Source organism: Triturus cristatus, chromosome 3_2, assembly GCF_964204655.1.
Source record: "Triturus cristatus chromosome 3_2, aTriCri1.1, whole genome shotgun sequence".
NCBI lineage: Eukaryota > Metazoa > Chordata > Amphibia > Caudata > Salamandridae > Triturus > Triturus cristatus.
In genome coordinates this window covers 458,022,744-458,050,573 of record NC_140584.1, presented here as the reverse complement: position 1 = coordinate 458,050,573, position 27,830 = coordinate 458,022,744, and the positions used below count along the sequence as shown (strand labels likewise).

General features: G+C 45.1%; 1 protein-coding gene across 4 annotated transcripts in view; it reads left to right on the top strand.

The window, feature by feature from the left end:
- NUCB2 (nucleobindin 2) overlaps nt 1-27,830 on the top strand; it is a 450,013-nt gene that overhangs the window by 59,077 nt on the left and 363,106 nt on the right. For 2 of the 4 annotated variants that reach the window (XM_085648078.1, XM_085648079.1), the window contains exon 2: nt 14,269-14,415. In XM_085648078.1, coding sequence (XP_085504204.1) covers nt 14,269-14,415 — 147 coding nt within the window. Of the gene's footprint in view, nt 1-8,090; nt 8,259-14,268; nt 14,416-27,830 lie in introns of all 4 variants that reach the window. The other 2 variants (XM_085648080.1, XM_085648081.1) reach the window with 2 other exon arrangements.

Genomic DNA, 27,830 nt, shown 5'->3' with positions numbered 1-27,830 from the left:
TGGTGATAATGCCTCACATCAGCCCCAGTGCATTATGTTGTTGACACCTTAGTGTCAACAACCTCTAAGTTTTGGTAGCCCGACACCCTAGGTATGTGTACAAGAGGGGCTGTGTCACATGCGGAGGGGTGCGCACATAAGTGCCAGGCTGCCAAGACACTAGGTCACTGCCAGGCCAGTATTCTACCAGCCGCAAGCTTAAACATTAAGGAGAGCACTCTGTTTAACCTTGGTGATACTGATGTATTACCATGATTACATTTCATATGCATGCTTAACGATGTCTGCTCTTCCAAAGCTCTTCAAAGCAACATGGCCAGTCTTCTTGACACAACTAATCTTCACCTATTATGCATTTCGGAATCTTGCTACTCCTTTCCGAGGGGCATTCTATCTTAACTGAAGGCAGCTACCTGAAAGAAAGGTCAAAATTGCCGTAATTTTCAAGGGGCCACTAAACTGCAAAAGTTTTTCCATTGTGTCTTTTGCCACTTTGTCTCAATGTAGTCTTCTCAAGCTCCATCTAAAACACCTATTTTTAGGTCTCGCCTGACCCAGCGCATGCACTGGTCTGGCAAGACTTTTTGAGAGGGCTCCAAAAAGTGCTACCAGGCCAGCCTAGAGCTACAGAGCATGTGCGCTGGCGCGCGCACCCCGCCTGACCGCATTACTTTCACTTATGCGGCCGCTTTGATGTTTGATCGCCATCACGATCTCTTTCGCGGCCGCAGAGCCGCTTGGCATAGCCAATAGGTCTCGCTTTTGGGACCTTATAAGTATTTAGTTATGTAACTGTTGCATTGCTAAACACTTATAAGGTCCCAAAGGCGAGACCTATTGGCTATGCCAATGCTTGTTACATTTGTCATCCATTGAGGCACGTTAGCTCAGTGACCGCACTGCCCTTCCCCTGCAGGTGGCTCTGTCCACCGGTGCTGAGCGCTCCTGGGTGCTTAGCCGCTTGTCCCTCTGCTGCCGGGTGCTGCTGCTAAATCTCAAACGGAGAGCGTTGGCTGGGATGTGTAAATCTGAAACACTTTTCACAACCAATGTCTACCCGTCCAAGCACGGCACCAGAGAAAGTTTTATTATGCATCTGATTGAGCATTGAAGACAAGTGTGCGTTTTTAATAAAGAAAACAGCACCCCAGATGCCAGTGCAATACATGTGGAGTGCACGTTCGTCAGCTTTCATGACATTAGTGTTCACCAAAGTTGGCGCATGCAATGTGTCACGCTCATTTGGTTTTGAGGCAGCGCGAGACGCTGCACGATGTGATATTGATGGCCACTTCTCTTTTTCAGCTGTGCCTTCTGATTACAGTTGTGAACTCAGACAATGTGTCAGGATGGTGTGTAGGCTTCTTCTGTCGCTGCATTTGATGCGACCGTTCACAACTCATTGTCTCAAAACTGGTTCACCTGGTTTCCTGCTGTTTTAGTAACCCTACACCCACCCCCCACCTTCGCTTGAGGAGCTACTCTTCTCTTCGAGCGTTTTGTTTTCATGATGACCGATAAACATCTGATTGCACATGGAGATGGTGGTTACAGGTTCCTCAGAAACACAAAAGAAAGAAGATTTAAAAAAATAAAAAACTATGTAAACGAGAGCTGCAACTTATTTTACATTTGAAAACGTGACTCTTTTCGTTTTATGAAGGTGTCATCTGTCAAAGCTTGGCGTCGTTACTTGATTCATGCAAAATTCCCCAATTCTCTTTGTTATGCTTTGGCCTGGACGAATCTCATGTGAAAAATACACAAAATGTCAAATAAAATTAAGCGTTCTTACGTGAAAAGCCAGTCCGGCTTTTAGAGCGATTTTTATTTAGTGGAAATCGGATTGTGTGTGACAAACAGCTGCTGTACGCATTCTGTATTGCTCACTCATGCATTTTTCCTATATACAATAACAGGATTTTTACCTAAAGCACATTTCTGTTAATCAATGGCGTAATGGCATTTCTGTTTCAGGGCAGCTATGCGCTTTATAAGTTATTACACAACAGAACAAGATAAGATTGAACATTTCACACATGGAGCGCAACAGAGGCTGGCTAAGCATACATGGAAGATAAAACATACACCCTCGACCAAAGCATGATACAAACTATTTTCTTGCCATAGTCTACTCCCATGAAATAAAGAATCAATTGTGCTTACCCTCTAAATTTGTTTGACTTTCGACTACAAACAGCTGCAGTGGAAAAATGAAAGGCACATTTTTGTGTCCGTTAGTAGTGATTGTAAGAGTCAACAGCTAAGCCCTAAGAACTTGGTAGTAAATTTAGTGGGAAGGACAGAATCATCAATATATTGTTCCTAGCACCCTTTCCTGCTTTATTTACATCTGAAAAATGTAATTTTGGGAATAACTGTATGTAATTGGCACATGTTACAAATTATAGCAAGGTGAGACAGGAACAACACATCATTCCCATTTCAATACCCACAAATCCCAGAGATCTTTTTTAGGTCTCGCCTGACCCAGCGCTTGCGCTGGTCTAGCGAGACTTTAAGTGAGGGCTTAAAAAAATGCTACTGCCGGCCACAGCTGTCAGTGCATGTGCGTGGGCGCGCGCTTGAGCAGGGGCGCCATATGGCGTGATTACTGCTGCGCGCGCACCACTCGTGCACTTGCACTGCAAGCTGTGGCCGGCGGTAGCATTTTTCCCCGGTTAACTTCCTTGTTGTGCACGCGTTTAGTTGTTGTTTTTCCTATTCGTCATTACGGAGCCCCTCCACCCGGGGACCTGCTTATGTACAAAGACAGGCTCTGACACGGCCGCAGGGAGCAGCGCAGGTCCTGCTGTGGAATGCGTGTTTCTATTACAGGACCGGAGGCTTCGGATTATGCTTTCTCCTTCTTTACTGTATCAACTCACAGCAGCCAATAAACATACAATTTAGTAACACAACTACATTGTCCATGTGACTTTGCGTCAGCCACGCCTCCTTAGCCCTCCATAAGAGCCCTGGTCACCGTCCCAGCCTCCTCTTTCTTTGCTGCTCACAGCATGAGCTAAGTACCCCTCGTTTTTTCATTAATGATATTGTATATGAGACGCTTTTGTTACAAGACTGCTTCAGCGCGCTGCGCTTTGCCAGGTCAGGGCTTACTTGTGTGCGCGATTCAGCGTTGGTGGAGGGCGCTCTGCGCCGCTAGCAGGGGATCGCTGATAAGCCTCCCCTGATGTCGATGGCAGCGTTACGAAGCGCGTGCTTCACATCCTTGTACCGCGCCGCTGGGCGGCATTAATTCGGACCGTTGAGGTCCAGCGCGCTCAGCGCGGTGTCGAGGGCTCCCCTCATCGCCCGTGGACACGTAGAGCCGGATGGTTACCGGCCGACGTGTGCAGCTCACGCGAAGCCCATTTGGGCTGGTTTTCAGTAGGATTTGGGCTCGCGTTGGGCTGCACACGCCGAGCTCGGCTTCCGGGGGGTTTTGGGAGCGCGTTTTCGCTCCGTATTTGTGACGCCTGACTGGCTGCAAGAGAAGTCGCCCTGGGAGTGAGCACACACTCCAGAAACTCTTAAAAAACTTGGCTCTGACGCCTGGAAAGGCTGCAAGAATATAACTACAGCATCTGCTGAGGGGGCTAGGTACAAGATTGTTTTGTGTGCACCTGGGCTGGCCTCCCCCATTACTCCTCCAGGAATATATTATTATTGGCTCCTCTACCACTGGTGGATTGGTTCAGTTCTTCCACCTTGCAAGCATGAATGAGTGGGTACGGTACGAGGATGATGAGGAGGATGTCTATTATGAGGGTCAGCAAGAGACTGTCCTTGAGGACGATATTGTAGAGGCTCTGGACGCGTCGGTCCAATCCTCTGTCAACAGGGCACTGGAGACTACAGTTCCTTCGACTGTCCATCAAGCATTGGCGGCTGCTTTAAAACCAATTACCAAGCAGCTGGAGAGTTTTGCTAAACGACATGGTTTCACCAAAGGGAAGCACGGGGGACGCTCGAGCACAGAGCAGGCAAAAGTGCGCCGCTGGCCACATGCCACGACCCTGGATACTCTTCCTCCACCCGCGGGTTGCGACCACGCGTACTCGGCTGGCGGAAAGGCCAAGAGTAAGCAGAGGGTATATGCAGACACTGATTCCACCACCACTGCTACTGATACCGATACCAATACCACGGACGAGGAGTCCCCCCCCTAAGAAGAGGGCTAAGAAGGTGGCTCCGGCTCCTCCGGAGACGGTGTCCACTACTCCTTTCACTTTCAACCCTAGCGAGATAGTGCACCCGAGGTCTACTGACTGGGCTCCAGCGCCGGAGGTGATCGACTACCTACATGAGAATATTCGAAAAGGGTTTGACAAGGAGGTCAGGAATAGACTTCGGTCGGAATGCCCTCGACCGGATCTTCCGGATAAGGTAGCAGAGACACCGGAGATAGACGTCAGCTTGCTCACGTTTTTGAAAAAGTTCGCAAGAGACCCCAAGAAGGGGATAGACAGAGCCTGGCGAGGGTGTCAGGATAAGCTGCTTGACGTCGTGGGTCCCCTCGCGAAGATTCTAGAGATGGCTTTGGTGGCCAAAGAGTCGGCAGCTTCAGTGGATCCGGATATCTTAGCCGGGTGGGCACAGAGAGCAATTTGCTTGCTGGGTAATGCCAACTGTGCAATATCAACAGAGAGGCGCAAGTCCCTGCTCATGCGCATGGACACTAATCTCACTGATTTAGCCGCGGCTGAGCCAGGCCTGCTGGCGGAGGGCAATTTGTTCGGAGACCGTTTCGTGAAGGACGTGTCAAAGTATGTGGGGACTTTCACGTCGCTGGACAAGGCCCAATCGGGGATAAAGTGGGTGTTTACCCAGGGCCTTTTCAATAGGGCCGGACGAGGTAGGGGACGCTCGTCAGGCCGCTTCGCCAACCAAGGTCCCCCAAGAGGCGACTTCGGACGAGCAAGAGGTGACTGGGATTCTACCAGAGGGGGTACCTTCTACCCCACCCGCCGTCGCTTCAACAAGCGCAGATTCCAAAGTGGCGGGAACAGAGCTGGCTTCCAAGCACAAAATTCCACAGGTGAGTGTAACAGATTTGTCTCTTCTGCCATTGGGGGGTCGCACTCAGTATTATCTACACAATTGGCGCACTCTAACCCAGGATGCGTGGGTGCTTCAGACGGTTCAGGGATTCCAGCTGGAATTTTACGAGCCTCCCTGTCAAAACACATGGCCCAGGCCTCTCCATTTTTCCCAACACGAATGCAATTTTATAGACTAGGAAATAGAGGCCTTGCTGCAAAAGCGCACAATAGCTTTGTGCGATCACAAGCCTCACGGTTTTTGCAGCAACGTGTTTCTGGTCCAGAAAAAGGGAGGTGGATACAGACTAGTCTTGAACTTGAGGGATTTCAACCATTTTCTAGTATACAAACACTTCAAGATGGAAGGTATACACCTTCTGGCAGACCTCTTGAAACCGGGAGATTGGCTGGTCAGGCTGGATCTAAAAGATGCCTACCTGTCCATCCCTATTTTTCCTCCACACCGCCGTTTCCTACAATTTCAGTGGAAAGGTCGGTGGTTCGAGTATTTGGCCCTTCCTTTCGGGCTTTCCTCGGCTCCCTGGTGCTTCACCAAGGTGATGAAGCCGGTGGTCGCGCATTTGAGAGAGCAGGGGATTCGCATGATCATTTACCTGGACGATATCCTGATCATGGCTCACAGCCCGTCTCTAGTTTTACAGCACTTGCAAATGACAATGTCTCTCTTACAAAGTCTAGGATTTGTAATAAATCAGACCAAATCGGCTCTCACCCCGTCCACCAGCACGGAGTTCCTGGGGTTTGTGATAGACTCCAAGAAGGCGCAGTTGCACCTTCCCAAAGCGAAACTCAAGGATCTCAGGAAAGAGATAGTAGCCATGTTAGACAGGCAGATGGTGTCCCTCAGGACCATAGCCAGAATAGTGGGCTTATTGGCATCCTCCATACAGGCAATATTTCCGGGACCACTGCATTACAGGGCATTGCAGAGACTAAAGATTCAGCACCTTCAGAAGGGTCTAGCTTATTCGGACCTGGTACCGATCTCTCAGGAGGTTCGGGACGAGATGCAATGGTGGCTGGCGCACGTGGAGGCGTGGAACGGCAGGGCCATCTTCGGCTCCTTACCGGAAGTAGTCATCGAGTCCGACGCCAGTCGTTGGGGCTGGGGAGCGCGTTGTGGCGACATTTCCACAGGCGGAAGATGGTCTCCCCAGGAGTTAGAGTTACACATAAATTGTCTGGAACTCCTAGCGGGCTCCTTTGCAATTCGGACGCTGTCGCCCAAACAGACAGCTTGCTGCATTCTGTTACGAATGGACAACGTGTCGGCCGTGAGATACATAAACAAGCTGGGGGGGAACGAGATCGCCCCTGTTAGTGGAGATTGCCAAGGACTTTTGGCACTACTGCCTGCGCCACCAAATAACAGTAATAGCGGAATATATTCCAGGGCAGTCCAACCTCATAGCGGATTGGAACTCCAGACATCTGAGGGATTACAGCGACTGGAAGCTGATGCCGAGCATGTTTCGCTGGCTGCAGAGGCTTTGGGGGCCGTGCCAAACGGACCTGTTTGCCTCCAGGTTGAATCGACAGATTCCCCATTTTTTCAGCTGGAGACCGGATCCAGTGGCGACTGCCACGGACGCGTTCCTCCAGGATTAGTCGGGAGCAGTGAATTATGCCTTCCCGCCGTTCCTCCTCATTCCGAGAGTAACCTCTCATGTTCTCAGACAGAAAGCGGAGGTGATCTTAGTGACACCACGGTGGAAATCGCAACCATGGTTCCCGATACTGCTGGAAATGAGCTGCGATCTTCCCAGGAGACTCCCTTGGTCGGAGTCTCTCCTCCTGGGACCGCACGGGGAGCAACACCCTCTGATCACATCGGAGAGGTTGTCGCTGATGGCATGGAGAATTTCCGGCAACAGTGGGAAATGCCGGGAATTTCGGAGGCAGCTTCAGGCTTCATCAGGCAAGCGTGGGCTCCTTCCACCAGGAAGCGATACTCATCAGCCTGGACAAGCTGGATGGGTTGGTGCGTGGAACGGAGTCTGGATCCCGTGGGGACCGGACTATCCGCTATTGTGAATTTTCTTTCGGAAAAGGCTGCGAGTGGCCTTGCCTATCGCTCTGTAAACAACTTCCGATCGGCCATTTCGGCGGGGCACGCACCGGTGGATGGAAAACCGGTGGGCATGCACCCTATGGTATGCAAGCTTCTTAAGGGTATTCGGATGGCAAATCCCCCCAAGCCCAAGTACTCGGGCTTATGGGATGTATCCTTGGTCATTTCTTTGTTCAACAGTTGGCCAGTGAATAGTCAGTTGTCAAGAAAACGGCTTTTCGCAAAATTAGCGATGCTGTTGTGCCTCTCGGCCTGTAGGCGCTCATCGGATGTGCGGGCATTGGATATTACAGGTAGAGTATTTACCCCAGAGGGGGTTTCCTTTACTATCACGGGTCGTACTAAAACACTGTCTAGATACATTGAGTATAATGCTTTTCCGAGTAATGAAAAATTATGTGTGGTCCAATGCTTGAAAACCTATGAGGAATGTACCCGACCTTTGAGGTCTGAAGGTTCTACGCAGCTCCTGCTTGCAATACAAAAACCTTTTAAACCGGTGACTGCTGCAACTATAGCCAGATGGCTGCGTTATGTTATGAAGGAAGCAGGTGTTGATGTTCAAATGTTTGGCGCACATTCTGTGCGAGGTGCGATGGCTTCAAAGTCATTTATGCTGGGTTCTAGTATTCAGGACATTATGCATTGTGCGGATTGGTCTTCAGAGTCAACATTCAAACAGTTTTATTATAAGCCGGTGGGAGATATAACATCAGTGGTATTTAATAAGCGTTAAACTAGCATAATCCGAAGCCTCCGGTCCTGTAATAGAATCAAAAATTAGCTAGCATTCGCGCCAAGAATTTTCAATTCTATTAAGGACACGGAGGCGAGGATTATCCCACCCGGCTATGCACAATATGATTGTTCATGTTTACCCACCCGTTGATGATTATATAAACCTTTGTGGTAAATGGAGTTTACGGGTTGTTCATGTTGGTTTTTCCTAGGTGCAGACAAGAAGTCTGAATGAAGAGGCCTTCACATTGAAGCTTTTTGGAAGGACGGTGTGTTCCGGTTAATCGTTCAAATCAGACGGCAGGTCTGGAAGCGGATATCTTCACGTTGAAGACGGCGCAGAGGACTTGGGTTCCTGTTACACTTCCAGGTTGGAAGAGGTTGTGAAAGTTGTGGATTATTAGACTTTACGCAGTTCGAGCAAAGAAAGAGGAGGCTGGGACGGTGACCAGGGCTCTTATGGAGGGCTAAGGAGGCGTGGCTGACGCAAAGTCACATGGACAATGTAGTTGTGTTACTAAATTGTATGTTTATTGGCTGCTGTGAGTTGATACAGTAAAGAAGGAGAAAGCATAATCCTCGCCTCCGTGTCCTTAATAGAATTGAAAATTCTTGGCGCGAATGCTAGCTAATTTTTGATTCGCACGCACTCCACCTGCCTTCCTGCGCTGCATGCTGTCTTTCCTGTTGTTACCTCGCCCGTCACTTTAAAAAGGAAGTGCTCTAGGCCAACCATTTGAATTCTGGAACTGGAGCGAGGACGCCTTAATCACGCGTCCCAGGTAACTGACTCGGCTTGAAACCAGCTGCTTTTTTGTATCACTTGCATTTGTGTTCTGCTAAGGGTTTTCATTTCCTGTGTGTTTCATATTTTCTTTTATATTTTGTGCATTCCATGTAGATTGAGGCATTTTTTTTGGCTTGCAATGCCTCATTTATTTCAACATTTCGTGTGTTCCCCACTCATTTACATTTTCGAGTAACATGGAGGTGCGACGAATATTGTTTTTATCATTTGTGGGCATGGAGGCACACGGTAGTCTTTGTGCATCTCCCATCTCTCCATACACGCTCATTATAGCTCCCACAAATATACTGTCAGGCCGCTTTGCACTTGTTTAGTATGAAGAGCAGAATAGGTGCCATGAGCCCCCATACACAAAGCCGACGTTGAGCAAACTTTGAACAGCACTTTTCGCCATTGGAGGATAAAGTCCATATACTCAGCTGCATCTTTCGCCATAAACAGCACAACACGCACTTCCATCCGGCAGGAAAGTGCGCGCAGACACACACACACACAAGTGCGCGCACATACACCTCAACACTTCATCATACCTCACGCATCTAGACCCCTACAACTCTCTTTTCCCTATGTACATACAAATTCAAAAGCACACAGCTCTTCTCTTCTCCGGGTTACGGTGATGGTTATACCAGAGGAAGAAAAATGCCTAGCTAATGGACTGCTTACCCCAAAGCATTGCGTCATTCCAATCTAGTACTTTGGAAAATAGATTTTCATTCTAGTCCATGCAATGGGAACTGTCAGCTGCTATCTACTACCGCCTCTGCTTGTCCTCATTCTGCTTCCAGTTCCGGGTCACGAGGGGGAGGCGAGAGCAAGGAGGACTGGAAAATTGCACTTCCGACACTGGTCGAAACAAAAGACTGAAAGAATTACGAAGTAGGAAAACACGAGGCGCGGCTGCAGAGATCACCACTAGCAGCGCTTCGTTATGTTTGCATAATGAAAACACCAGTGCATGTTTGGGAATTGGAAGAGGGCTGCATTATTTTGTGATGGTTCATTTTAGGCGTGCAATTATAGTTTTAAATTAGACATTCTAGTTCCCTTCAGTTTCTGGTATCAAATAACGAAGATTTGAGAACAGCGGAGCTCTGCTACTTTTTTTCATAAGGTGTTATTTTTTCACATTTTTTTTTTTAGAGTGTCTATACTGCCGCCCATGTCACTTTGTATGACAATTATGCAAACGGTTCTATGACATCAGTTACTGTGTTGTCTGCGTTTTTATATAGTGCGTACCTTTCCCGAAGGTGTCGGAACACTTTACAGTAGAGCCAGTTACATTACATAAGGATTTAAGAGTACATGGTTTACGTATAAGATACGAAACAGATACTTAAGTCTAAACACTGAAGGAAAACTTTACTATGGTGTTTTCGAACAATGTTCAATTATAACCAAAGCGGCTGAAATTAGTTTCTTATTCAACCAGCATCTTATTCTCAGGCTGAAGTTAGCTTCTAATTCAGCCAGCATCTTATTCTCAGGCTGAAGTTAGCTTCTAATTCAGCCAGCATCTTATTGGACGTGGAAGTTAGCACCTTTTTTGGGCAGCATCTTATCCGCACAGCATTTTATTTTCAGGCAACATTTTATATAGAATGCAACCTTAAATAGGGTAACTCAATTTTGTCTGACTTTTCATTGCCATACTATAAATATGTTGTTTTTCAATCACAACACATACCACTAATATGCCTATCAGGATTTAGTCTGACACAATCCAGCTTTTCACCAAATCAGGGGACAACTTTGCCACACACAAAATTCATAATCATCTTTAAACAAGCATTGGCATAGCCAATAGGTCTCGCCTTTTGGGACCTTTATAAGTGTTTAGCCATGCAACAGTTTATGTTGTTGCACCAAGGATATTGTGCTGCATAACTAAATTCTTATAAGGTCCCAAAAGCGAGACCTATTGGCTATGCCAATGCTTGTTTACTGGTGTATTGTGGAAAAATGTCAGGTAGATTGTCAGTAATGTATTTTACTCACTTCTGACTAGCGAGATGAAGAAATGGGGGTGGGGCGGTCTCTCAAAGGGGCGTGGCATATCTAATAAAGGACGTGGCTTAAAATACATAAGCTAAAAATCTGTGCTTAGCATAGTGTGCCACACTACTGGTATTTTGCTGGTTCTGTCAGCATCTACTTATATGTTTCAACAAGTAACATTACACCTACAACAAGCCAGGACTATTGGCTTTGTCAATGGCTGTTAGTTGCATATTACAAAGGAAATTTGCTTTTCTGTGCTTGTTTTAATAGCATCATGGTGTTTGAGGCCGCGTAATATCTAAGACTAAATTATCATAATTGCACTGAACCAGTTATGGCATCCATTGGCATTCTAAAATAAAGAATTTATACTCAATGTTTTCTTTGTCTTACAAAGCTAAAAACGTATAAGGTCCCAAAAAGCGAGACCGATTGCATTGCAAATGCTTGTTTAGGTCGAGCATTCAAGACCTCTTATATATACTTTAGTATATACTTATATGTTGTATATACTTATATGTGTATGTACTTTTTGGGCTCTGGAGAACAGCCCTAGGACTTGTCTGCATCCGCTTAGGGACTTTTTTTTTCTGTTCATCTGCCTCTATTTAACTGTCTTGATCTAAAACGACAAGCAGAGGTCAGTAAAATACCAGAATTGCTTTCTGCTGAGAGACTTTCTTTTATTTTCTTGGCAACTGCCTCAATTTAACTTTCTGATAGAAAACGACCAGCAGAGTTCAGTAAAATACCAGAATCACTTTAGCATTCTCTAGATTCCAGTCCATAAAAATGATCTTCCATGAGCACCCGTAGACAATAATATTTTTTCAAATCTTGTATTTTCAGTGATATGACCACCAAAGGCCCTGATTTTATATTAAAAACAGAGCTTTGGACTAAATCCTTTTCCGCTGAAAGGCAATATTTCTCTCCATGTGTTCCCATACCTGGCATGTCACACAGTTTAGGGCTTGCTTTCCCTCCATGTTGAAGAACAGTAGATGTTTCAGCACCCAGACTAATGTGCTGCATAGCTAAATACATTTAAGGTCCCGAAGGCGAGACCGATTGCATTGCAAATGCTTGTTTTGTATTGGAATTACTACCACTCAAGTTGAGAATACAATTGATTAAATTTCTTTTATCTCTTATTCTAGCAATAAAAACTTTGCAGTTGTGAGCCATATATTCCGCTTTGAACATCTTGTACTTATGGATGCATAACCCTCATTACAAGCAGACAATATTCTTGTCCTCTGAACAAAATAAACATACAGACTTGTCCTTGACCCTAAACTATACGTTACGGGTGTTGGATGATAGGAATTCCACACCCTTGCGTTGGGTTCCTAGAAGAAGATACTACAAGTCTTTACTTCCTGCCTGATTCTTCGCCGTTTGCTTGAATGCTAGACTGTTCGGCGTAGTTTTGAGTTGGTGTGTGAAGGTGGCCAGTAGCGTACTTATTGTTGATAAAGATTAGATGGTGAGTAGTGAATGCTGGCACAGCGATTAGGCCCTGGAGAGCTGCATTGTGAGCTTGAATTCAGTTTTCTGTGTACCAAGATGTTGTTAGGTTTAAAGCAGCTTTTTGATCGGGATGGAGAGCGTTTTCCATAGTGCACACTGTTACTGTGCCTTTGAACATGGTATTACAGATGCAGACCAGCAGATTTGGTTTACTTGACTGAAATGGAACCCGTTGGTGGTAGCCTGTGATGTTTCTCCCACTATCGTTCTGTTTATAGGATTGCACGGTTATTATGGTGGAAAGAGTGCATGGTCTACTGTATTGCATCATTTTTAATGTGAAAGGTCGAACCAGAACTTGATTCATCTTTGGCATTTCAGGTAAAAACCTGCTGTATCAGGTCAACAAAGTTGCTGTTTCCAGGTATACTGCCTTAATGCAACCGTATCTCCCAAATAGAGCCTTAAGCTTGGCAGACTTGATTTTGGCCCTTTTACCCTTCATTTGAAGAGCCAGAATGGGAGTACGCTCCTTTCGAGTCCTGGTTCTGGTCTAATGGAACTCTCTGCCTCTTCAATTAAAGATCCAAAACCACTTGAGCTTTCGGAAGCAGTTAAAGGCCTGGCTGTTCTCAGCCTAGGCTGCATCTGTCCTCCTCTATGGTGCACTGGCTTACTTTTTGCTGCTTTTGTCTCATCATTTATCAGCACCAGGAAGCCCCTCTCCTGGGGCAGCTGAACGGTTTAGAAATTCTTTTAACATAACATGCCAATCTAGTTGGAGTTGAAATTTGTTTTGTGGTCTGGTGGGTGTGTTAAAGTTGCGTTCAAATTACTTGATGATTCTTTTCTTTTTCAATTTTTCTTTTTTCTTTTATTTTGTTCATGTTCTTTCCAGTTGATATTTAGTTAATTGTGTGTTAGACCTTACATCCTTGGCATTGTTTCCCCTGGCCTTAGGACTCTGCGCACTTTACCACTGCTAACTAGTGCTGTAGTGCTTGTGCTCTTTCCCTAAAGGATGGTAACATTAGCTCATACCCAATTGGCATGTTTAATTTTCTTATCAGTCCCTAGTAAAGTGCACTACATGTGCCCAGGGCCTGTAAAATAAATGCTACTAGTGGACCTGCAGTACTGATCGTGGCATCCACTTAAGTAGCCCTTTAAACATGTCATGCCTGCCATTGCAGATCATGTGTGTGCAGTTTAACCTGCCATGTCCTCGTGGCAAAATAAACCTTTTGCCAGACCCAAACCTTCCCTTTTAATGTATATCATTTGAATATGTTGTTACTACGCAAACCATTTCTTAGCATGGTTTTAAAGCCAGCCCATTACTTACCATTGATTGGGTTGGACATCGCTCTTGTGTCCTTGCTTAATATTGGTCATCACCCACCTCCTGCTCGCCTTCTACTTGCTCCTGGAATTTCACTCTTTGTCCCTGCATTGGAGCATGGACTAAGTCACGCTTCGTGAACGTTACTGGTGTTCTACCACTGGTCACATGCTTCTGCAAGTACTTAAAAAAAAAAAAAAAAAGTTTACATGCTCACTCTAAGAGTGATGTGCCTTCTGTCCCTCTCTCATCCCACCATCAGTGCTCTTACCCCACCCCCTGCCCTCCTGTTTCTCTCTGTTGTGCTCCTGCTCCCTTCCTCCTTCCCCACACCTCCCTTGTGTTGCTTACCCTCTGCCCTCCTACATATAGCTGTGTTATTGCTGCCCCACACGGTTCCCCTGCACCTCCCCTACTCCCTTCACTCTGTCACAAAAAAAAAAATGAAAGCCAAATAGCTTGTGCAGATGTCAGTGCTACTGAACTTAGTTTAATGCTTTTTGGACATATTGAAAAGCAGTGCGGGCTGCTGCACAACATGGTTTAAATGACTCCGTCAGAGCTGGCCAGGTCATAGCTCTTTTCTCCCTTTACTTTAAGCCATGTTGCACAACACCCTGAGCTTATTCTTGTTACTTCTAAGACTTCTGGATATTGATGACCGTTGTCTGGAAAACCTCATGTTCATTTCAAATTCTGTTTGAAATTGTAAAGTAAGTAATCAAGTTCACAAGAATAACGTTCTTTTCTTTTTATATTCTAGATGCAATCCAAAACAATTGCCTTGAGCCAATATTGTTTTCTGTTGGTGATGTGTATCCTGTTTACATCTAAGGCAGTGCCAATAGATAAAGACAAGACGAAAATTAATGAAGAGCCACAAGTTGAAACAGAGAAAAAAGAACCTTCAGTAAGTGTTGTGAAGTCCTTTTATATGCTGCATAGCCTTCAAGTGATGCCAACGCTATTGATATTGGGGGGTGGGGGGGGGTGGGTGGTGGTGTGTGTGTGCCGTTATAGTTAGGGTCTAAGTTTCCATAAGAAAAGTGTTTTTTGTTTTGACAACAACCTTGTTGCGGCTTGACTAATGTTGCTGAAATGTTCACAAATCTTTGCCTTTTTGGTTCAGCTGCTGTTTTGAACATTTTGGGGTGACCAGTCAAGCGGGGGAGAAAAAAGGGGGGTCCCAAAACACATTTTCCCCATGTTATGTCTATGGGGATTTTCCAGTTTTTGAACACTATTACAGCCCAAACTGCTTAACGGAATTACACCAAATTTGGCAGAAAGCTAGATGTTGGTCCAGAAAGCATGCTTTTTGGGATTTGGTGTAAACCTGTTCAGTTGTTTTGGAGATATTTAAGTTTAAAAAATATAGCTATCTGTGGATGCGAGTCCTTGCAGTGGACTTGCAGATCCTACTGAAGTTTGATTGGTTGCCAACACTTCAACCAGAAAGTGTTGGCAGCCATTTTGGGACACTGCTTGAAGCCGAGTCCCACTAAAGAAAGTAAAAAATAAAGAAAAGGGGCAGGGTAAGAGTACCCTGACCCCTCAGATATGGTGGGGGATCCCATGGGGACCCCACCGGGGGGATAAAAGTAGACCTGCGGCAAAATTAAGCTGTATGTGTGAGTGTGTGGCTATGTGAATGGCTGTACAGGTGAGTGACTAGTAGTTTGAGTGGCTGTATGGGTGAGTGAATGGTTGTGTGAATGGCTGTACCAGTGAGGGAGTGAGTGGGTCGGTGAGTGCCTCTTTGGAGAAGTGAGTGGGTATATGAGTACTGTTATGGGTCTGTGAATGGGTATCTCGGTGGTAGTGTGGGTATGTCACTGGGCGTGTGATAGGCTTTATAGGTGTGTGAGTGGTTCTAAGGATGATGTCATTAGTGATGTCACTGTCCATTCATGAGTGATGTAATATGTGAGGTCATTTTGGGGTCGTAAGTTGTAGTTGGCTCAGGTAACAATAACTCCTGAATTTCGTTGGTTTTGTACAAGTGAAATCTCAGCCTAACTAAAGTCCCTGTCACCTTTGTTTTTTTCAGTGAATTTCTAAGGTTTTTTAAAGTTATATTTCCTAACTATAACGTCCCAGTAACCTTTTTTTTTTTTATTTATTTTTTTGTGTGTTTGTGTCTCGGGGTGTGTGTGTGTATTAATATATTCATATGTAAAAAAAAATACATCTCATCTAGTACAGATAGAACCTCCATTTGCTCCTTCTTCAACATCAGTGTCTACTTCGGAGCTCAGCTCGCTATTTTATTACATTTGTATGTCTTCCTGACTTTGTTTATTCACTTCGGTCAGTCTTTGTGTAAAATATGAATTGCCCCTACTCAAGAAAGTAAAGAAAATAAAAGGTTTTTACCTATATAAAACTGAGTATGCATGTATATTTTGTGCTGCCATTGTAAGCTTATGTACGTAAGAAGCACCATGCTACCCGTACATAAAGAGAATTTTGAAGCATATAAGGGCATTAAGAAATGGAGCTTGAACATAACCAGTGGTCGGCCATTTTGAGGAAAAGCACGAGTGAGGTAAGGGGACTGGAGTATTTTGTAGTTGACCCTGTACCGAAAAGACAGATGAAGTAACCAGGAGATTAGTCGGAGGCAGTTGGAGTCCTGATATATTATAGAGCTAAACTCCAAGATCCCTTGGGGATTCAACATTGAAGAAGATTCCCATACTCACCTGTAAACCTGCCAATAGATTTCTTTTAACTAAGAGGCAATTGCAAAGGTTTTTAACCTGTTTTTATATTTAGTACTAAGCACTTTGGTTTGCACTAGTCACTTTAATCATGCCAGTTGAGAAAAATTAAAGTTAAATCGTGTGTATTAAGAGGATAGAAGATGATGCATTGATGTAGAGTATTAAATACGTTTGTGTGACTTTTAGGTGTGCCCTCCTGGCTTAATTACAGCGTTGTAAAACTTAAAAGGCACTGTTTAGTCTATTTGCTCAATACGTAAAGTGCACACCTTGGCATTATTTGTCATTGAAATACAGCGCTTTATTTTGTTTTATTTAATTTTATTGTGCGATATTGCTATTAGATGGGATTTACATGAGCAATATCGCATCAATTATGTATTTAACGTGGGCTTCTACCATTTACACACAAACGGAGAGAAAACAGTAATGGCAATACATAATGAAGTCTGGCTTCTTTGTTCCTGATGATGTAATGAGTATGCACTTTTAACTCCATAAACAATTTGGTGTCTTGGTTTGTGACAAGGCTGCAGGGCAGCTGAAACGTGGCAGCACAAGAGCAATTTTAAATAATTAAATAACTAACTAACTGAACATCAACTTTTTGTGTCGGCAATCCTTGGATACAGCTTGTGAGGAGGTGATGAAGCATTATTGCGCAGAGTGCTGACTCTGCTTTAAAACCGACACCCCCTTCGATTTGCGGCACGACGACGGCCAACAGCTCTCGGATTTGATTTAAAAAAAAAATATATATATATATATATATATATATTGCAGCTCCCAAAAACTCTCGTTACTCACACAGAGTTAAGCACTCACAGGAGGGGTTCTGTATCGATTATTTCTTTATTTCGGCAGAAATCAAAATAGCAGCAAGACAGACGCGTTTCGAATCGATCTTCATCAGTGTCTCGATGACATCGAGACACTGATGAAGATCGATTCGAAACGCGTCTGTCTTGCTGCTATTTTGATTTCTGCCGAAATAAAGAAATAATCGATACAGAACCCCTCCTGTGAGTGCTTAACTCTGTGTGAGTAACGAGAGTTTTTGGGAGCTGCAATTTCTTGTGGGGCACCGCCACATCATAGCACCCGCCTGCGAGTGACCCGGCTGCCGGTGCAACTTTGGGAGCTTTCACATATATATATATATATATATATATATATATATATATATATATATTTTCACTGGAAAAAAACAAAGGTTACAGGGACGTTGTCGGTGGTCTCAGATTTCACTCATGCAAAACCAGTGAAATTCAGCAGTTGTATTTACCTGAGCTAATTATAACTTATGCCCCTTCAATGCACTGCTTATGACCTCACATTTTACATCACTCACTGGTCAGTTTTAGGCAGGAGACAGGTAAAATAGAGGCCTTTTGGGCTTAAAAATATTGGGAGTCTCCTGCCTGAATCTGGTCTGTTGGCATGTATGGTTGTACAGCTCCTGCCTCTTCCTTCTGCCCTCAATGGTCTTTTATACAGCCACAGCCTCTCTTGCTTGTACTGCATGGCTGGTTTGTTGCCCCTGCCCTCCCCTTTTCCCTGTCCCCCCCCATGGTCCTTTGTGCTGCCTCTGCCCCTCCCGCCTGCACGGTGTGGTCAACTTGTTGACTCTGCACCCTCCTCCATGAAAGGTTCTTATTCCCATAGAAATTATGGTTAATGCTCTAAACAACTAAAATGAGGACATATTTTCTGAGTTCTTAAATAGCGACAAAGAAAGTACTTTAAAATAATTTGCTATCCTTTTTTTTTTTTCTCCAGTTGATCACTGGATTATATGTTACACTTAAATGTGAGGTTGTGGCGTTTCAGCCAGAGCTGGAGACTTTGCACCTAGGGAACCAGGTTTGAGTTTCGGCGTCATTTCGACATCCTGTGATTCTGGACAAATCATTTAATCTCCCCATGCCTAAAACCAAAATGAATGTGTCCTTGTGTAATGTAACTGATGCCCGTGTAAAGCAGTCCTATATCTTCGGGTTAAGTCTTTTGCTATATACAACTGCAAAAAAGCATGGAAATTAAGTGTTTTGCACACTTCTGTCATTGGGCTACCCTTACGTGATATTTGTGTTATATTTGGGCTCTTTTGTTCTCTGGTGGCCATCTTAGGAGACGTATTTGTTATGAAGGTCCCTAATTTCCTTATTTACTGCAGTATCCTCAATAGAAAATGCTTTCAGTTTTCTACCTCCATTCCATCAAGATGGCGTTCAGATGTGCCACACTTTTTCAATAAATTAAAAATGTTAACACTAGTTTTTCATTATAACACTGTAGTAAAGCGGCTGATCACACAGGACTTAACTGGCAGTCTGCTGCTGGTGTTGAAATTGCATGTTTCAGTCTGCATGTCAGAATGTTTTAGTAAAATAGAAGAGGAAGATATTTGAGACTTTCCTTAAAATGTGTCCTAAAATTTCTTTTCACACAGCACTAACCATAATTTCTATGACAAACTGAACCCCCTCATTTTGTTCCTTTCTAAATTCAATGTTTTAAGTTTTACCAGTTTGTTTCAATCAACATGGCTTCAGGTGTGCCATACTTTTGTCATAAGTAATGAATTGTACTGATTTGTACTCGGATTCCTCTGCTTTGGTTCGATGCTCAATAGGTCCACCTCTTGGTAGGCTTAATTCTGATTGCTGTGATAGCACAGAAGTTTAAGGTGATCAAGTGAGGGAATGTAACAGCGGGGAAGGAGACCTGTAACACAAAGAGAACCAATCTCTATTACCATGAACACACCACCATGCTAATAATCTAGCTTCTGTAAAATCTAGGGTACCTGCAAAGCAAATAATCCTTATTTCTAAGTTGTACGTGTGGTATAGATATAGATTCCTCATCTTAATTTTTGTGAAGGTGTTTATGCTCTTCCAAAGAATTGCAGCTGTATTAAAAAAACACACATTAATATATACTCCTACTAAATGAATCCACTTTTGTCTTATATCGATATAATGATATATACCCAAATTAATAGCGTGCCTTGTCTCACAGGGTGTAAACCATATCCTTGAACTCAGAAGGCCCCTGTTAAAAATGGCAAGAAAATAATACAAACCACTTAATCCTAGGAATGTTCGAGCATAGCACCTTAGCACTCCTCCTCATGAATGTAAGTATTTGAATCTCAATGCTAAGCAGGAATAGTATTGCTCCATACCACCATTGAGGATGTTTTCACAATCTGTAATACTTAAAAGAATTTGGAACGAAAGAAAAATCCTTTTAAAATGTCAGCAGTTTCATCATCATTGCCCCGTATCAAGGAAATTTGTGTAAAAAGAAATTGCCCTGACCTTTTGATTCACTTGGAATCCAAATTGCAATGAACAAATCCGGGCAAGTGCATTATGGTACATATGATTCGTCACCACAACAGATCTGCTCACAAGACGAGAGTTCTCTTCCCCAATTCGGCAACTAAACTCCATACTTTCCTTTAAGTTAGTAACCAGTTGCTAAAGCACATTAAAAACGATCCGTCGCATTATTCACACATAGTACTTTGAATATAAAAGAATATATTCAACTGACTTGTGCAAGCACCCTTAATTCACCAGAGACTACTGCAAGGATTCCTATGGCAGATTGGAACAAACAGCAATCAGAATAATCTGCTCCGCAGTGACGGCGGAAGCAGTATTTGTCTTTCCGGGTAGAGAACTGAACTGCTAATCAACTCCTCTTTCTGAATACTATGTGATGAATAGAATCATGGGAAATGTAGTTTATCACCTCCTCTACGCCCCACCATTCAAGAAGACCCTGAGACAGCATATCCACCGTCTTCAGCTCCTGTGACTGTACCGCTATTTTTATTTTTATAAATCTTTTTATTAAGAAAACACAAAACTACAACAAAAACAACAACCTAAAAAGGAGCAATCGTCCGGATTAGTACATCATTTAGAATAGACATATCACATATACGACTGAAGAAATTTAAATAAACAATAGCAAGAACGATACGAGCACACAATGACATTAAATCCTTAAAGTGACTCCCTGTCTACATTATATGCGGCCTCCTCTGTAAAGGGGATACATAAAAATCCTCTATTTTCGTTCCATGGGCCCCATATTTTAGTCCATTTGCCTGGGCAGCCCAATCCGTGCGTCGAGGCTCGACTCCCCCCTTCCATGTTCAGGCAATGTTCCATTTTGCAATGATACAACCCAAGGAGACCCATAGTTGTTCGGTGCAGTTAAGATTGGTAGCATCCCAAATGTTCAAAAGAAAGAGCCTAGGGGAGGGTTCTATTGATTTCTGACATATTCGGGACATGGTAAATAGAATCTCGTTCTAATAGTGTTGGAGAATCGGACAGTCCCACCACTGATGTAGGAAGGTACCCAAGGAGCCACAATCACGGGGGCAGAGTGGTGAGGTTATTAAACCCATTTTAACTAGAGCCGTGGAGGTGTAATGAGCCCTGTGAAGTATTTTAAGTTGTATAAGCTTAAAGCGGGATCGGATTGCCACCTCCCTGGGGGATGCCAAGGCCTCCCTCCAGTCCTCGTCCGGGTATATCCCCTATGTCGTCCACCCATTTCATGCGAAGTTTGTCAAATGGTTCCGGTAAGTTGTTCAGTATCTTGCGGTAAGTTAGGGAAATTGCCTTGTCCGGAAGGTAGTCGTCAAGAAGTCTGTCTTCTAGAGCTGATGAGACAGGCAGATCGGAACCTTTGGGGATGGCACTATTTAGTGCACTGCGTGCTTGTAGGTAACGGAATGTTTCCCCCTCATGCAACTGGTATTTTGTCCACAATTAATCTAATGGAACCACCGCACCCTTCACCCACATGTCCCCGACTGCGGAAAGGTCAATCAAGTCTCATTTATCAAAACCGGGTAGGCTCGACAGCATCACCAGGTGACAGGATTTCCGTAATGGAGTAACTCGCAAAAATTTACCCTTCCAGCCTAGCGTGGCAGTGGCCGCGTGCCAGTTTGAGACTGTGGTAGAGGTGGGCGGAAATAATGGTAATTGCTTGGGCTCTCCATGTATCGCCCTCATATAATTGCGCGCCGCCATGTTGAACCGATCCATTCTCTACGCTGGGTCCGCAATGGGGCAGTGGGCCCAGTGATTGAGGACCACCAATTGCGAGGCCCAGTAATACGTTTTGATTGCAGGAAGTGCAATACCACCATCGTACCAGCTACGTAATTGTTTTGTCAATGCGATTCGGGGAGTGCCGCCATTTCATAGCAATGAACGAACCTCTGAATCAATTGTTAAGAAATATTGTGGTGAGACAGGGTAAGGTGTATTTTGTAGGGTGTATAAAAAGCGGGGAAGTGCCATCATTTTAATGAGGGCGGCTCTACCAAGTAGGGTAAAGGGTAGCGCCCTCCAATGCTGCACATCAGCCCGGAAGCGATGCAAGGGAGGGAGGAGGTTTCTCCTGTGAAAGACATCTGAGTCTCTCGTGGCATAAATACCCAGATAGCGGAAGCCATGCGTAACTATACTAGCCATCCAACCCGGTGGAAACCGTGGGGGATCTCCACTGAGGACATATATCAAGGACTTGTCCCAGTTGATTTTGTAGACAGAGTATTTCCGAAAAAGAGTGAGAATATGGAGCACTGGTGTTTGGCCAAATATAAAAGAATATCATCGGCATAGAGTGATATTCTATCCAACCAATCCGGAGCCCAATTCAACCCACAAATAGATGGGTCACCTCTAATCCACATCGCCAAGGGCTCCAGTGCCAGAGCGAGTAGCAGCGGCGACAGGTGGCAGCCCTGTCTCGTGCCCTTCTCCAGCTCGAAGATTGCCGATCTGCCACCGTTGACCGAAACTCAGGCCCAAGGTTTGGTATATAATAAACGCACCCAGGTCATAAAACGTGGACCAAAGCCATATCTTTCCAGAGAGGCAAATAAAAAAGGCCATTCCATCATGTCGAACGCCATTTTAGCGTCTAAGGACACGATCACTGCGTTTTCTTGTATGGTGGAGGCTCTGCCCAAGACTCCGAAGAGGCGGCGGAGGTTGAGCGCTATATTTTTGGTCAGCATAAAACCAGATTGGTCCGGGTGTATTAATTTATGGAGGTGGGGCGAGAGGTGAAGGGACAAAAGTTTAGCTAGGATTTTGACCTCTGGGTCAAGGAGGGAAATTGGTCTATTGGAACCGCATTGGTCTCGGGGTTTCCCTTCTTTGTATATGACTGCAATATTAGCCAGATGCTGTGTTGCGGGCAAACTTCCATGCTCTGCGCTCTCATCATACATTTGTACTAGGTATGGAGCCAGAACCGATGAGACCGCTTTGTAGAGCTCGATTAGAAGGCCTCTAGGTCTCAGAGCGCAATGCGCCAATAGCTTTAGACACCTCCTCCGGATCAAGTGGAGCACCAAGGTCTGCTTCATCTTGAGGGTCTAACCTTGGTAGGGGAGGATAGAGAGTAAGTTGGTGGCCTCTTCCTGCGTGGAAGTGGACGTGGGGACGTAGAGGCGCTCAAAGTGGTTAGCAAAACTCTCTGCAATTCCATCTCGGTCGCTTCGCCGCTCTCCACCAGGAGCCACAATTTCAGCTACCCACCTACTGGCGGATTCTCGCTTATCCAGCCATGCCAACAATTTACTGGCCTTATCTCCTATTTCGTAGACCCCATACTGAGTAGAGCGGTAGTGCGCCTGGGCCTCCTCTCTAGCTATATAATGATATTCCCTCTGCTTCACTGCAAGCCTGTGGGAAGTGTCTGGGGAGGCGGATGTGATGAGGTCCCGTTCAAGATCAGGCACCTCCAGTTCTATATCCTCTAGTCGCTTCCGTTTTCTTTTTTATCGCCTGCCACCCCACACCCTCGAAACACCGTCTTATATGCCTCCTATAACGTTACACCCGAGTCGAAGGAGCCCTCATTTTCTGCAAAGTAATCCGATGTGGCCCTTATCAGTTTCTCGTATCTCCGGGACTCGAAGATACCATGGGTTGAGGGCAAACTCACGACGAGAGCGGGAAGGAACACCACCATAATGGGCCAGGATTCAGGGAGTGGTCGGATATGCCCATAGGTAAAAAGGTTATGTCACTAAACATAGAAAGTTGGGAGGCTTGGCAGAAAACATAATCAATACGTGACATGCTCCCATGGACCCCGGAAAGGAAGGTAAATTGCCGATCTGAAGGGTGGAGTGTGCGCCATGTGTCAATTATCCCCAGGGCCGTTAAAAATTCTGAAAAAAGTTTCCCTTGTGGTTCAGTTCGTCGGGCGGCAAATGATCCAATTCCCCAACCAGAGCGGCGTTACAGTCCCCTCCTAACAGAGTGTCACCCTCTGGTAAATACAACTTATGAGGGTCCAGAGCGGTCAGGGTAGAGGAGTGGAGTTTGGGGGGTATGTATAATGAAGTCGCATTGAAAGAGCGGCCTTCCCAAACTCCGGATACCATAACCAATCGCCCAGCTGGGTCGTGTGTAATTGTCTTAAACTGAAAGGGAAGGGAGGAGCGTGCAAGGATGCCTACCCCTCTGGACCCCCTAGTATACCCTGCATGAGCAAGTAGTTTGTAGCCCCAGCCGTTCAATGCGCTGTATGTGGTGCCAGGGATGTGTTTCTTGAAGTACGAGGTCCGGGGAGTGGCGTTTCAGGTGCTGTAAGACTAGCCCCCTTTTAATCCGATCGCCCAACCCATTCACATTCCAGGTGATTATTTTGAGCCGGCCCAGGGAGGTAGAGACTACAGGCGTGTCACTCATTAGGATCGCAGAGCAGGCGCCCCATCTCCCACCAGGCCCAATAAACAATAGTGTGTAATGGGATACATAGCAAAAATATGCAAGTGAATCAATATGCGTAACAATACCTACCTCACAAGTGTGCATAATCATCATAGACCGATTGCTCAGAAAATTAAACAAAAAATGAACCAAACCCCGAATAAAACACCCTGGTAATTCCCCGCCCGCCCCCCCCCCCCCCCCCACCCCACCCTGCCTCCCAGCAACGTGGACTCTGAACAGACCACCACCCCAATTTGCAGAGCGCGTGGGTACCCATATAGAAAACCAATTAGAGGGGAACGCTACACAACCAATGTATCCCAAGATTCGACCCCCCCCCCCAAAGGAAGCATTGTGGTTGCCCAAAATAGAGCTTATAGGATCTGGGAGCCCCAAGTCGGAAGTCTGGAACCCCGAGCATCCCAGATAACACGTCCCTTTATTCCCCTCCCCCAAAAAGCCAGTCCTCAATTAAGCAAGTGTCTTAGAATGTTCATTTTTAGAAGGACCTATATACGTTGACCAATATTCGGTTAGCAGAGGGTCTTCATCCACCACAACCAAGGAGTGCGGAGAGGTGAATCACAGTCAGTATTGTAGCCAGTCATTAAATACAAGGAATGAACCCCAGTCCGAGTTACGTTTACCATTATCTGTACCATATGAGTTCAGCCAATCTTTCCTTGAGGGCGTTCGGATCCGTGAGGGTGACCCTGTACCCCTGTTTTTTATCCATTTAGAATTTTCCTTGTTCCCAATAACATTTACTTTATTATTTCATGCACCCTCTTTTTATTTTTGACACCTCCTTTTTCTCAGCCCAGCTTGACAGATCACCCCGAAACTTTACATACACAACTAGAATGACCTGTAGACTTTTTTGAGAAATGTTCATGCAGCTTCGTCAACCAGCACCAAGAATATAGGCATGTCAAACGCTTTTCCTATGGAATAATGGCCCTAACTATAACTACCTACTGCCAACCGCCAGTAGGTAATATATTTTTAATAGGCTTTCCAACAACAAAACGCACAAGAAATCATATTGTGACTGAGCTGCATAGATATTATCGAACTATGCCATATCAACGTATTCTCACCTCAACAGAAGCATGCCTCTTCCAAACACAAACTTGACCATTAAAACAGATCAAATATTACAGTGATCAACTTTTGTGACCTATTGCAAGCCCACTGAAATGCTGCACACGTTCATCCATCTAAGATCTTCCCTTTGTCCTTCAAGTCAGCAGGCCAGTCTTTTTTTTGTTTTGGTTTTGTTATCCTTCATCTCATGGGATCCTAGTTCCCTGCGGGTTAGAGATGGCCTGCAACATCTCTGCCCACTCCTCAAAGTCGTCTGGTAGATTTTCATCCAGTCTTACTTGCTGCATGTGTGACTCTTCTGCAGCAGCGTGTTTTAACATATTGTGGATCTGGGCTTCCCTTGGGCAAGCTCTAGTGCTTGCCCAGGTATGGCAATGCACCTCTTGGTTCGCATAGTGCCTAGTTTAAAAAATCTTTAATTTGTACATTTCCTCTTCCTTCCCCGTGGTAGGATATCTAGTAAGTAATGTTTTAGCTTAGGGATCGAACCGCCTGTTACCTATTTGCTTATTGCGTGAGGTATCTACAACCAGAAAGGATTTATAACAGTGCAGTGCAAGACTATGTGAAGGAAATTTGCTCCGTCCAGCCCACACCCACCACAACTTGCCGATGGAGCCTGGTGAATTTTTATTCAGTTTCATCGTAGTGTAGTATGTCATGTGAGTGTAATTATGTTTTATTAATCCAACCAGTGGACGCCGTTCTGCAACTGGGCTGCCATGTACTACAGTTCCATGTGGGCGACCTTAACCCTCCTTGCTTCCAGTCCTGTTTCAGCGTATCCAATTTAAAAAAATCACCTTAACCATTCCAGATTTAGCAATAATTGATTGAGAAGCCCAGATGTCTGTCTAGAAATCATGTAGGTGGCCTCCTGTAATACATATAGACATTTGTGCAGGGATAGCACTTTTGCCACGGCCGTTCTGTCCATAACTGTTAACGGGAGCGTGATCCAGAACTGAATGGAAGACTGGAGGCTGTCTACCACCTGCACTATTTGCAGCGAGTGGCTGTTGGACTCCTCTAATGTGATACATATGCCCAAGTTCTAAAGTCACCCAGGAAAGACCCAGTCTAGGGAGTTTGTCAACTCCAAATTCTCTCAGTCCCCCCATTTGGAAATTTTTTGGTTTATTATGATTTATGCACAGACCTGAGATTTCCCAGTTGTCAGTGAGAGCCTGCAGCAAGATTGGAACTGACTACATCAGATGTTGGAGATATACCAGGGTATAATCTGCCTATATGGACACCATATGGGAGGTGGTCCCGACTCATATCCCCCACAGGTTGAGCACACAATGCAATTTGCAGGCCAGCTGCTCCAAAGCAAGCACAAAACGTAATGCAACCCTGTTGCGACCTGCGCTCCATCATGAATTGTACAGAGACTATGTGGCTGGTCCTGACCTGTGCCAGGGGTGTGACATACAACAGCTGAATCAATTTAATATAGATCTGCCTAAGGCGCATGTTCCACAGCACCTCCAGAATATAGGTCCAGGAGCCTGAATCGAAGGCCTGTTTAGAATTGAGTAGGGCCAGTCTGGAATCGTGATCCAATCTGCCTACCATGTGGACTATGTGCGTCAGACGGAGTATTTTGTGAAGTATGCTTATATGGGGTATAAAACAACATTGGTCCATATGCCCTAGCCCTGTAAGGCTTTAAGGAGAAGATTAGCCAGAACCTTACTTAGGATTTTAACGTCCACATTTAATGTAGGAGAGTGGACGATATGATGAGACGTTCATAGGATCTCTATCCGGCTTGGGAATAAGAGCTACCTATGCTTCCCTCATAGAAGCCATCAATACCAATACTCCTGCCTCATATGCCTCTTTCTACACTCCCAACAATTTGTCTCCCTGTAGGCCCCTGTAACATTGATAATATTCTGTCCCCTCTAAGAGTTTTGGCTGTCTGTATATTCTCAATAGTGGCCATGATTTCTTCTTTGCTCAATGGGGCACTCTCTCTTCCGGAAATGGCCAGCGCAACAGGTGATGGGGCTGATTTCTGAGGGTCCATGGCATGGCGCTGTGAATATAGTTTGCATATGTGTTGGGATGATAGCCCATTAATGCCCTCTTGGGTATGGAATATGCAACTGTACTCGTCTTGAGCTGCAATATGGCCATGTGTGCAGCTTCAGTTTCAAGCAACCATTCGAGTAAATGGCTAGATGTGTCTCCTTCCCTATACAGCCATTGCCCATAAGTCCTAATAGTAAATGTATCCATCCTATCTCATGGGTCCGTAAGTGAGGTCTTACATGTCACCCTGTGAGGGGGGGGGTTGGTGGTGTGTGTGTGTGTGTGTGTGTGTGTGTGTCGGGGTGTGTGTGTGTGTGTGTGTGTGTGTGTGTGTCGGTGTGTCGGTGTGTCGGTGTGTCGGTGTGTCTGTGTGTGTGTGTGTCGGTGTGTGGGTGTGTGTCGGTGTGTGTGTGTCTGTGTGTGTGTGTCTGTGTGTGTCTGTGTGTGTGTGTGTGTGTCGGTGTGTGTGTGTGTGTGTCGGTGTCGATATCTGCGGGCCTTGTAGTAGTTTTTCTTGTGCACACAAGAACTGTTCCAGTACTTTTTTCACCCCATATACCCGGCTATACATTCTCTGCGTAAAACCACTTTCATTGCTTTCTATTCTGCAACTCTGCTAGTGCATTTTTGAATTAGTCATGAAATAGTTGCGAATTGTATCCGTGAGTCACTGGGAA